Source organism: Molossus molossus, unplaced genomic scaffold (genome assembly GCF_014108415.1).
Source record: "Molossus molossus isolate mMolMol1 unplaced genomic scaffold, mMolMol1.p scaffold_m16_p_18, whole genome shotgun sequence".
Taxonomy (NCBI): Eukaryota; Metazoa; Chordata; class Mammalia; order Chiroptera; family Molossidae; genus Molossus; species Molossus molossus.
Window position 1 is genome coordinate 36,071,680 of NW_023425353.1, and position 12,874 is coordinate 36,084,553.

Consider the following 12,874-nt stretch of genomic DNA (forward strand, 5'->3'; position numbering starts at 1 on the left):
GGATCTATTTAACCTGAAAAGGAAAACAACAAGAAGGGTGCAAGAAATTACAAAACACATGGGTGTTATTAAGTCAACGGAGAGAAAAATAGCCTCGAACAGATGAGCACAACAGAGCCTAATGAGATTTGATGTGGAACATTTTTAAATGTATAATGCAGGAAAGAATAGAAGCCAATGTGGAGAAGGGATAGACTGAGGGAACGGCCAGGGAAGGAGCCAGGGCTCTGCAGGAGAATGTCGTCTCCATGGCGATGGTGTGCAGCCTCTCTGACGGCCCCAGCAGCTATGATCTGAGAGTAGCTGACTCTCTGCTAGGCTCTCTTAACATGTGTTTTGTGGGCAAGTCACAATCCCCCCCCTTGGCAGCCTAGAAACATGCCCCCTTGTTCTGGGTCTCCAGCTCAGGTCTGAGTGTGCCCCCGCACCTCCAAGGGCCCCTCCAGGCTTGTTCAGTCATTTCCCTTGCTCAGGAATGAGGCTTGGGTGGCAGGCCTGCTTAGGGTCTGGTGGGGGAATGGAGACCTTGGCAGCAAGCAGTATCCTGCCTGCATCCTGCCCCCTGGGAAGAGTTACTTCTCCAGGACCCCTTGCAGGCTGTGTCTTTGGCCCACCTGTGGCAGTGGGTTGCGTCTTCTTGGGAGAGTCAGCACCCAGGGTGGAAAAGGAAAGATGGTTACTATTCCAGTGGCTTTGGGCACTCCAGGAAAACTGTTAGAGAGTGGGGGGTAGCCCCACAGAAACAGGGTGCGTACCCCTATCCTTCTGGGGAATGTGGTTCTGAAGAAGCCATTGATCCCTCCTTCCTGTGAGAGGCCCTGGGTTCCCTGTAGCTCCCCAGAAGACATAGGGAGGAACTTTCTGCTCTTCTAGCCATACTTGGTAGAGCCAAGGCTGCTGGCTATGCCCAGATGCCTCCGGTGGCCCAAAGGCTTGAAGGGGGAACCACCAGACCCATATGGGCAGTTTGCTACTCACCAGGAGACAGGAGACCAGCAAGAGCAGGTTCTTCTCTTAGGAAAAAAAGGACTTTTCAGGATTCAGAGTTTGAATTGGCCACTGTCAGAGAGGATGTGAGTCTCAGAGACCTAAGGCGGGGGGAGACAGCAAAGAAAAATCAGGACCAAAGGGATGATGTTTGGAGTTGGCCTTTGGGGGGTGAGTAGGTGATGAGGGTGGAGCCCTCCTGAATGAGATTAGTGCCCATGTAAGAAGAGAGCCAGATGAGGCTTTCGGCAGAGCCCGGCCGCGCTGGCATCCCGGCCTTGGGCCCCCAGCCTCCAGAACTGTGAGAAATAGATTTCTGTTGTTTATATGCTCCACTGTCTATGATACTTTGGTACAGCAACCCAGTGCCTCCATTGGATCCCTTCTCCTTGGTTGTAGCCCCTTCTTATATCCTTGGGTCTAATTTCAAAATTTTAGCCTTTGGACTGTCTTATTAGCCATTCTTCCCAGCTTTGTGTGATTCATAAATTTGTCAGCTAATCCCTGCTTTCACCCAAGTCCGTGATGATGGTGAGTAGCACACAACTTGGCCGCTGTTTTCCAGGCAACACTGATCCATCAACTCCTGCACTGGGCACGCCGTGAGCGGGTTCTCCCAGAGGACTCCCCAGGCACGTGTCTGCATCTTGTCTACCAGGATATCATAACAAGCTTTGTCAAAAGGCTTCCTCCAGTCAAGAAACACCGTGTCATGGCTTCCTGCTGGTCTGGGAGCCCCATTAACAAAGGAAATGAGCTTGGTTTGGCATGAATGGCTCTTGACAAACTCATGTTGGCTCAGCTAATTGCTTTTTCTCTTCTTCAGAGAGCTCCACATCAGCCAGTTGAATATATCTGTGAACAATAAGTTCTGCTTCCTTCCTAATTGGGGGGTGCAAATTAAGCACGCATCTCTGAATATTAAAATTAAATGGCTCTGAGCTGCATCCTACTCACTCAGGTATGTCTTCCTTCCCTCTTATCCACTGAGTGACAGTTTCGATGAGCCGAGCCAGGCAATGCCTCCTTCTTTGGCCTAGTGGCCATTCCTCAGGGTGTAGGCACATGGGCAAAGACAAAAGCCCCTTGCCAGCAGTGTAAAGCCCAGGCTGTGGCCCTGGGCACAATGGTCCACCCCCAGCCTCAGAACTAGTCTTGGAAAGTCAGTCTTGAACACAGAGCAGAGGAACCCTCTCCTTCCACCCCCACCCCCAAGCTTGCTCTTTTCTGCACAGGTGTTAAAGAACCCTTTCAAACAACACGCATGCCTCCCAACTCCTTTACTTCAATCCATCCATTGCTGGTGACCAGCACTGATCTATTTGCCTCTATCTGCCCCGGTCCCCAGGTTCTTAAAAACCTGGGTAATATAGTCTCCAGGGTTCTGTCATCTCCCTGATTCATTGAAATGTCTCAAAATTTCTGGCCTCGGATGAAAATTGATCTTATTGTATGATCACTATGTCCCAAGTTGTAATATACTCATTATTTTTAATCCTAATAAGACTATTGCAAGATAGGTATTATTATATCTGTTTTGGAGATGAAGACACAGGTTCTGAGAGGCCCCCAACCACTGAGCAGTAGAACTGAGATCTGAACCTGGTCTGTCTGGCTTCCAAATGTGAATTCCGTCCATTGCCCCATGATGTGATCAAGGCTGTCAATCCCAACTCTGTTGGTTTTTGCTGGTACAGAAGAATATGTACTCCTACTTCCCCCAAATGAAACTTAGAATGGGAATGGCCATAGAAATTATTTTATAACTGGAGGCTTAGTCAAGTTGGAAGAGAACATATATTATTACAGGAGCATTATAGACGAGTAAGGCTTGGTAAACTCCACTGGGAACTCAATCACTTCTGATGTACAAACAGCCCACTTTACAAACAACTTTGAGGCCTCAAATCGTGAGTGAGGTCAGGACGGCTTGTTCCAGGCCTGCTGATGGGAGTTGCCAGTTTCTGGTAAAACTGTTGAGTAGCCGGATTTAGGAGGATGAGGAAATAGGTCCTTCAGAGTGGAACATTCTGAGTGAGGTTCCAGGAGTTTGCTTATAGCCCAAGGGCTTTTCCTATTGTTCTCATGGATTGCTTCTGAGGTGTGGGTTTTGGTAATATCCGCCCCATTTGACCCTCCCCCCCACAAGCAAGCCGCCTTCTCAACAGGGAAGTAATGGCGCTCAAGAACCATGACTTGAAGGAGAAGTCACTGTTGTCCTTCTATTTCCTGGCAGAATTCTCTCTTCTCTACCAGAATGATGAGAATGGCTAGTTAAAGAAAAGCCCCACTTGCCATGGCCTTCCTGTGTTGCTTGACCCGTTTAGGGATCTCTCGGCCCCATCTTTGGAACTTTGTGCAGAGACCTCTCATTCTACCCTCCCAGCCTGCTAGCCTCAGCCTGGCTGCACCTGGAATGTGTGTCCTTGAACAATGGGGTGTCAGACCATGGCCTCCCCAGTCCTGCCCCATCTCCATGGAGTCCATTCTAGGGAAGTAGACCATCCCAGGGAAGCAGTCCCCTGTCTTTCCAAACCCACCGAAGGGTCCAAAAATTAGAGCGGAAATTCTGCATATTTAAGCTGTGGAGTGATGAGTCAGAAGGTTGACTGTGCAGCTGGGGTGGTGCTGGGCTAGTGGAGGAGGGAAGAGGTCCCAACCTGTTTCGACTTAGCAGTTCACAGCCCTGTGAAAACTGGCACAGCCCGACCTCTGGTGTCTTGAGGGTAAAAGAATGTGCTCTGATGAACTTGAGCCTTCCAGAAGTCTGCCTCAGGGAACATGAGAAACAGAGTGACATCCAGAGAATGAAGAGACTCCCTCCCTCCCTTTCTCGGGCCCTCCAAGATGGAGGCAGGAGGCTGGGGTGGGCAGGCCCCTCTGCAGTCTGGTGGCTGGAACAGGCTTGCATTTCTCTCCATTTACACGGTGGTGGGAAGGTCAGAGCTAGCAACCTCTGCGGAGAGGGCGATGTGCCTCCCTAAGTCAGCGGAGAGCAACTGTGCGCTGAGGTTCTTGAGAAGTGGGAGAGGTTGCTCTTACTTCCTCCACTCGGGCCCAAGCTCCTGAAGAAAGCGGAGGAATCCACTCAGGGAGGAGACGGTGGAGTGGGCAAAGAAAGCCAAGCTCCCCAGTTCTGCGAAAGACTCATAACACAGGTCTTTTTCTCCCCGTTTCCAGCCCTTGGACTCACCTCTCCCTGTCCTCTTATTTTTAAGAGAAGAGCCTAGTGGGTGGTCTGAATTCTAGAAAAGGCTCTCACCGGAGTGAGCGGCCACGGCCTCCCGCTGCAGGGAGTCCCAGGCATGAGCTCCCGGGAAGCCCACAGTGTCTGTCTCTGACATAAACACAGGCAGACCTCGTTTTATTGCCCTTCTCTTTATTGGGCTTCACAGATGCTGCATTTTTTACAAGTTAAAGGCAAGACCCTCCCCCAGCAAAATGATTACAACTGGCTTTATTGCCATACTCGCTTTGTTGCTGGTGGTCTGGAACCAACCGCACAGCATCTCCGAGGTACGCCTGTACCTGTCCCCACCTCAAGCCGGGGAGCAGCGGGTCCTACCCCTGCGGAGCCCTGCTGCCCCGCTCCAGGGCTCCTTGCCTCCAGACAACCAGCAGCTGCCTCCTGAGGACAGTGCTCCCAGGGGGAAGGAGCCTTGCCCTCTGTGGGTCACGGAAACCCTTTCCCGTTCACGTGCCAGAGCCTGACCTGGGACAGAGTTGGCCCCATGCATGCTGATGTAAGGAAAAGAGTTTGTTGGGAGATCCTGTGTCCATGTGGGATGCAGAATAGCCAAAGAGGAACTCAGTAGACTTGGATTTAATTGGAAAAATTAATTATTTTTTGATACTTTTAAAAAATCCTCTTCCAAGGATATGCTTTTTATTGATTTTTAGACAGAGAAGAAGGGAGAGAGAGACAGAGAGAAAAATATCAATCGGTCGCCTCATGTATGCACCTCAACAGGGGATCGAACACACAACTTAGATATGTGCCCTGACTGGGAATTGAACCTGTAATGTGAGAGGGACACATCAACTGGCTGCCTTCCACATGACCCCGACCAGGGTCGGGGATGAACCGCAACCGAGGTATGTGCCCTTGGCTGGAATCGAACCTGCCAGTCTTCAGTCTGTGGGCTGACGCTCTAACCGCTGAGCCAAACCAGCCAGGGCTAAAATGCATATTTTTAATAAAGGCAGTTTCTGACATGGAATCTGACATTTTAAAAGTTAATAAGAACAGTTAGTCTCTGGAGAGTTTGGCCTCCTGGACACTTTATTAGCTTAAATTTCATGAGGGTTTCTGTGGCATGGTGAGCCATGCAATATGTCATGTGAGGACTTAATAAGGAAGCACTTGAGATCTTGCTTGCTGGCATATGTTGTAAGTTTGGCTCCAATAAACTCATAAAAATTCTCTAAAACAAAAAAAAGACTTAGTAAGCCAGTCACCATTTTCATGATCTTTGATGACCATTAAATGTCCCCACACAAGAAGTTTAGTCTGCTAAGCCAGTATCAATGTTCTAATAAATGCTCATTTAATAAAATAATAATAATTGGTAAAAGCAAGAACTAGAATACTTAAAAGCACACTTCTTCTCAGGTCCTCTGATTCTCATGCGCCGGGACTCCTAAGACAAGCCTGGCCTTTGCATCTTATACACACTGTCTCTGGGCTGTGCACTAGGATCCACACAGCGTGGAGCCAGCCAGCAATCCCCGCCCCTCTGCAATGCACATCATCACCTGTTACCATGGAAATGTCTCTTGACTAGGTCATTTCCCTCCTTACTCATGGGCCTTGAAAACTGGCCTTAATCTTTCCAGTGTGTTCATTGCACTGCCTACCCTCCCGTGATCTTCACCCATTTGGGGTTTTTCTTAGGTTACAATCCAGGCCCCTTCCCAGGACACACAGGCCCTCCACGAACAGCCATGCCTCACCCTGGTTGTATTTCATGCTGACCCCACTGAACTTCACTGTGTGTTACTGAGGGTGCTTCCCACACCTCCGACCCCTTATGCTGCTCCTCTGTCTTCCCCATGGATTTTCTGTCCACTCCCATTGGTTCTTCTCAGCTCACAAGCCACTTTCTCCAGGAATCTTTCCCCAAACTTTCTCCCCAACAACAGTGCGTTTGCTGCCCTCCCACGTGCTCCCTAACACCCGGTCCTCTCCCGACTCAGTGTGTACCAGCTGGGTTATATTTCATTGTGATAAGATATGCGTAACATAAAATTTCCCATTTTCACTGTTTTTAGGTGTACAGTTCAGTGGCAGTAAGTACATGCACACTGTTGTACAATTGTTGTTGCCATCCATCTCCAGAACCTTTTCATCTTTTGCAACTGTACCCATTAAGTCCTCATTTCCCCTCCCCACAGTCCCTGGCAACCAGCATTCCACTTCCTGTCTCTGTGAATGTGTCTATTCTAGGTTCCTCGTGTAAGTGGAGTCATGCAGTCTTTGTACTTTTGTGTCTGGCTTATTTCAGTTAGTGTAATGTCGTTAAGGTTCATCCACTTTGTATATAGCATGTGTCAGAATTCCCTTGTTTTTAAGGCTCAGTAATATTTCACTGTATGTATATATCACATTTTGTTTAGCCACTCATCCATTGATGGACAGTTGGGTCGTTGCCACCTTTCGGCTGTTGTGAATAATCCTGCTACGAACACTGGTGTACAAATATCTGCTCAAGTCCCTGCCTTCAGTTCTTTTGGCCAAATGCCCAGAAGTGTAAATGCTGGATAATATGGTAATTTTTTTTGAGGAACTGCCATACTGTTTTCCACAATGGCTGCACCCTTTCACATTCCTGCCGGCAATGTACAAGGGCTCCGCTTTCTTCACATCTTACCCAACACTTGTTTTCTGATTGATAGTTAATAATAACTATCCTGAAGGCTGTGAAGTGATGCCTCACTGTAGTTTTGATCGGACCGGGAGATATTGTGGTTGCTTCTTTGGTGATCTGAGTACCGCAGAAGACCGGGGCTTGGCAAGGTCAGCCCACCTGTGCTTGTCTCGGTCACCTCTATGTCTTCCACCCCGAACCGCCGCGGATGAATGAAATGTGGTCCAGGTGTCTGTTCAGATCTCAGCAGCCAGGCTTTCCCCGGGGAAGCAGGCATCACTCACACTGCCGAAGGGCCTGGGCTCCCTCAGTGGCTGAGCTGGGAGCAGGGCCAGTTCCTTGCACCGCTTTCCCAGTAGAGTCATTTGCCTTCAGTTGATCTTTAAACCACTCTTGCATCTGACACAGAAATGGAAGAGTTACGAGACCTGCCACCTCATAACCTACGAGACAACGTGTAGGAGGGAGGGCCGTCACACGCTTCGCCAGAGCAGACGGGCAGCTCTGTTAAGCACATTTGCAGGTGACAACAACCCATGGTTTTAGGGAACTTCAAACGTGTCCCACTTCCTCATACAAAATATACTCAGAATTTCTTTGCTTCTTCTGAAAAGAAATGCCATTTGACAACTTGGCAGCATCCCTGGTATTTACGGGCTAGCAATGCATCAACCCAGACACAGCTGGCGCAGGGAGTGAGCAGAGACGTGTGTGTGCCGAGCTGAGTGACCGCCCGGAGCGTTCAGCCAGTTGGCAGTCGGGTCGGGGCTTTTCTAGGCCAGGCAGCCCACTCTGCCCTTTTCCCGCACATGCACATTTGGTCTCGAGAAGAGCCGAGGGGTGTCGGTACTTGCCCATCACTTTTCTAAAGTCTAGTACAGCCCACGGCGTGTAAGTGCTCGTCCACCCAGGTGTCCTGCGTGGCTGCTGCTCTGAGGGCAGGGATTGAGCAGAGAACCTGACACTGCCTGCCCGGCCCTCCTAGAGTCCTCTGAAGTCTCTCAAAGTCAAGGTCACCGGCACAGGGAGTCACGGATTCAGAACTGGAACCCAGGCCCCATGTTCCTAGTTCAGCCCTTCCAGCCTCTGTTGGTCATGCTTGCCCATGGCCACCTGGGCCCCCTCATGGGGAATGGCATGAGTCTGCAGCACCACCCCTGCTTCTGGGTGTTGGACACAGGTCAGTGTTGGTGGGAGGACTCCTTCGTGGGGTGGGGAGTGGGCTACATCGCCCGCATGGTCTCTTTCTCAGCAGGAACATTTTACAGTTTGGGGCTTCCAGACTAAAGTGACCACCCTAAGACTCGGACCCTTGCAATGTCACTGAGCCACTCCAGCCTTCCTTCGGGAGGGCAGGCACAGCCATCAGACCTGCACTGCCTTCTGGAATCATAGCCTTCCAGCTCTTTATGACTCACGGGGAGTTCCCTGTCCTGCCACCTTATGGTCTCTGCCTCGAGGGAAACTGAGGCTCAGAGGGTTTAGAAACTTGCTTGAGTTTACATGGCTACCTAGGGTTAAAACCAATTTCTTGCTTTTTCTCTTTAAACGACTTTATTGAGATATGCTTGACATGTAAAAAGCTATGCATGTTAAATGCATACAATTCAGTGAGTTTGGGACGAACCATCACCACCATCAAGGCCATAGACATATCTGTCACCTCCCAAAGTTTCCTCCCACCCTCTTTTTTATTCTGTGCATGGGTGGGGGAGGGTGAAGGACACTTAACATGAGATCTGCCTTCTCAGCAAATTTTAAGTATACAGTGCAGTACTATACCATAGTACAGTAGATCCCCAGACCTTATTTCTCTCGCATACCTAAAACTTTGTACCCTCTGACCGTCACCTCCCCATCTCCCTTTCCCTCAGACCCTGGCAGCCACCATTCCACTTTCTGCTTCTATGAGTTTGATTATCTTAGAACCCACATATAAGTGGGATCACACAGTCGTCGTCTTTCTGTGTCTGGCTTATTTCACTAAAACCAACTCCTTGATTCCCTCTACTGTGTGTTTGTTTCATCTCGCTGTCTCGGATTTCATCAAAACCCCCGGCAGCCTGCCCCCTTCCAGGACACCTGTTGGGGAGGAAGTAGGTACAAGGGCCCAGCCACCTGCGGAGGTCAGAGAGCCTGTGGGCTTGAATGTGGCTGGGGAAAGGGCAGGCTCCCCGGGCCCAGCTCCTCATCTGTGAAACTTCACCACTGCAGATGTGACTTCACTTGGATTTTGAGTCAGCATGTGTGGGTTCACGTGCCGGCTCCGCCGTAGCCCGGCCGCCCAGGCAGACCAGTGACCCTGTGAGCAGGAGACAGTGCTCGGCACGGCCTGGCAGGGTCTGCCTGTGCGAGCCATCGATGTGTAAAGTCCTGGCGCTCGGACTGGGGTCTCTGCAGTAAGCCTGTAAGTTAGGGAAAGGCTCCGTACCCCACAGGGGAGGGGGCAGACAGGACAGTTTCATGTGTTCACTATAGAAAAATTAGGAAATACAGTCACACACACACACACACACACACACACTCACACACCATAGTCCCATCACCCAAAGGGAGCCTTAGTCTTCCTGAGTTTTTTCCTGCATATTCGATTAGTCCATATAAGTTTCCTAAATTAGGAATCATACTCTTCTCCAAACCACTAGTTATTTTTTTGAACCTACAAGATGATACTGCCATCTTTTCATGTTAATAAGGCTACATTTCTACCCAGATCCTAAGAGGCTTCCTCCTATTTCACCGCGAGCTTGGACCACTCTCTATTTGAATTCTTCACTGAAAGGTGGCACAGTAGGTGTGGGGTGAGAGGAGTGAGGGACAGAGGAGCTCGAACCCACGTCTAGGGGCTGGTCACGCTCCTGGGTGCTCCGTTCTCTCTACACAGCTGGTGTCGGGTTTGGATGACCTTGACCAGACAGATGTTTCGGCCCCCTTTGCTTTTTCTGGGGCAGGCCTTTCCGGTCGATGAGGGAGCCCCCTAGGCCAGAGGTTTCCCAGTGTGTCCTAGACAAACACCAGCATAGAGGACAGGCTACGGTGCGGCCAGGCCGGATGGAGCACGTGCATGTGGGGGAGGGGAAAGGCCCAGGAGGAGGGCCGACCCCTCCCCAGCCCCACATCCAGGGCAGCCCCGAGCTCAACAGACCCGAGCAGAGTCCAGTGTGCGGGGCAGGTCTCGTCCACAGCTCGGTTTCCCTCCGTGGGATTTTGAGGCCTGTTCAGGGCTACGCCCTCTCTGGGAGCACCACAAATGAGAACTAAATGAATCCCATTAGTGCTAAACGAAAAAACCCACAGAGTACGATCAGCAATGCCAGTGGTTTCCATTGGCCTGCACAGGGCAGGAAGAAAAAGTATCTCACGGAAAGGAGCCCTCAAGAACCTTCAAGATTTTGGAGAGCTGATCGAGCTGACGTGTGACGTGGGCCAAATTAAAAACAGCCTGGCCATGTCCCACAACCGCAGGCAGCACGGTGTCCACAGACCACACCGGGGTCTCGGATCCTCACAGAGGGTCTCCAAGCGCAGCAGCCTCAGCTCCCCATCTGCAATAGGAGGGGTTGAACTAAAGGGTCTCAGAGCCCCTTCCAGCTCCCCAAGTTCTGTGATTATTGGGAGGCACCCAGGTTTCCGAAGGATATGAAGTGCCTTTGGCAGCAGGCTCTCCAGTGTGATGCAGTGTTCATCCAGGAGGGAGGGCCCTGGTGACCCAGCCAGCACATCCAGGCCAGGGTAGTGCTGCCTTCTGTGAGGCAGAATGATTTCTGTCCTGCTAAAGAGAACCACAACCTGTGGTCCTGAAGGCTGACAAGCAAGGGTTTTTATCTGGGATCCCCCTTTTCCAGCTGGGTCGCCCTCTCCTCCAGGGATGGAGGCATTGATCCCTCCACGCTCAGCTCCCTGCCTGGGCCCAGAGAGAAGAAAGAATGGATACCCGTGAGAGGAAGAGTCCTTTCTCACCCAAGAAGGGTTGTGCCTGGAGCAGGGAGCCCACCCCTCTCACTGTTCTCCCATCTTTGTTTCTTCCAAAAGGCCTGGGAGAAAGGCCAGGTCCGGAGGCCAGCCGGTGGAGCCAGGAGCCTGGGGTGGTGGTGACCGGCATGCGCTCTCATTGCAGGGAATAGCAGCCTCTTCCAAGCCGAGCTCTGTCAGAAGCATTGGCAGGACCTGCCCCCCAGCAAGTGCCATAGCACCACCCAGGACACCCGGAAGGAGACCAGCAGCTTGTGGGGTCTCATGGTGGTCGCCCAGCTGCTGGCCGGCATTGGGACAGTGCCCATTCAGCCGTTTGGGATCTCCTACGTGGATGACTTCGCAGAGCCCAACAACTCGCCCCTGTACATCTGTGAGTCACAGGCTTGAAAGGGCTGCAGGGAGGGGCCGGGTCCTGATATGACATTCATTTAGGCCCTGAAGGGCTGAATCGAAGTATTTAACCCTCTTTGCCTCGCAACACAGCAAATGAGTGCAGAGGTTGGGGATCAGACAGGCCTGGTTTGAATGGCAGTTCAGTGACCTACCAGCTGTGGGATCTGGGCAAGTGGCTGAGCCCCAGGCCCCAGGTTCCTTACCTGCAAATGGGGCTGACAGTATCTGTATGCTGGGCAGCGGTGGGTGATCTGAGATCATGGATGTAACCATTTAGCCCTTTGTCGGGCCCAGGGAAGCTCCTTGACTAACAGTAGCTGCTGGTGCTGCCCAGTCCTCCAGGCCTAGGCTGGGGCACACATATCTCTCTGTGCCACCACATGTGGACATGCAGAGAAGATAGATGACTGACTGCTCAAATCCTTCCCTTCGCACAAGCCACACTGAGCATCCTCAGGGCCTGCCCTCAGACCAGACAGACCACACCCACTGACTCTCTGCCCCCACAAGCTCCTGCCAGGACCTCCAGCATTGTCCCTGCAGAGAGTATTGCCCACCAGCACTGCCCTGGGCCAGCATCTTTAAATGCCGGGGAGGCTGTTCTCCTCCTGGCAAGTGGGTCTCTCTGGCAGCGGGCTGGAGGAGAAACAGCTTTGGTTTTTGCACATCTTAGGGTCTTGGGTGGTTCTGGCCATTGTCTGTGGGAAATGCCATAGGTCTGGACTTGTCAGGTTGTGGGACAGATGGGGTGACATGTCAGGAATCCTCCAGCCGGGGAAAGAGTGTGGGCTGCCACTCCCTCTCAATCCCCCCAGCCTCCTGTTCCCTGCTCTCCTTTCCAGCCATCTTATTTGCCATCTCCGTATTTGGACCGGCTTTTGGGTACCTGCTGGGCTCTGTCATGCTACAGATCTTCGTGGACTACGGCAGAGTGGATATGGGTGAGTGTGTGTGATGATGCCCATCCCATCGCCAGTTTCACAAGCAGCCTCCTAGTTTCCCCTCCCCCGCCCCCAGCCAATCAGGGCAGAGAATGAAGCTTTACTCCAGAGGCCCGCTGCCTTGCTTGCTCCTGCTCCCTCAGGCAGCCAGAAGCAGATGGCATGTGCTTCCCTTCCCAGGGCCCATGCTGGACTCTAGGGAGAAGGTGGTGCACTGCTGAAAAAAAACACACTTTCTACTCTCAAGAAGTTTGCAACTCTGATTAACTGCAGGGAGCCCTAGGGAAGGGCCTCAGGTGTTGCCACCACAGCCGCCCATCTTGGTGCTGGTTTTTTTTCCTCACCTGAGGATATTTTTCCATTTATCTTTAGATAGAGTGGGAGGAAGAGAGAGAGAAACATTGATATGAGAGAGACACATCAGTTGGTTGCCTCCTGCATGATCCTGACCAGGACCGGGGACCAAACCACAAGTGAGGTATGTGCCTTTGGCCAGAATCAAACCCATGACTCCATGGTCCATGGGCTGACACTCTAACCACTGAGCCAAGCTGGCCAGGGCTTGGTGGTGGTTTTAAAAATCATGCCCACCAGCCAGAAGATGCGGCTGGAAGACAGGTGTGAGCCAGACCCTCAAGAAGAACACCCTACCTGTGCCCGGCACGCAGATCAGAGCCTGCCCGTCTCGCAGAGGATATGGGTAGGCATTAA

The 12,874-nt window shown here is 51.5% G+C and overlaps 1 protein-coding gene across 1 annotated transcript in view; it reads left to right on the forward strand.

Annotated features, from left to right (window-relative positions):
* The window catches only part of SLCO2A1 (solute carrier organic anion transporter family member 2A1), a 78,074-nt gene that overhangs the window by 48,254 nt on the left and 16,946 nt on the right, over positions 1-12,874 (forward strand). The window contains exons 4-5 of the mRNA XM_036267054.1: positions 10,972-11,199; positions 12,065-12,163. Of these exons, the coding sequence (XP_036122947.1) occupies positions 10,972-11,199; positions 12,065-12,163 (327 nt within the window). The remainder of the gene's footprint in view (positions 1-10,971; positions 11,200-12,064; positions 12,164-12,874) is intronic.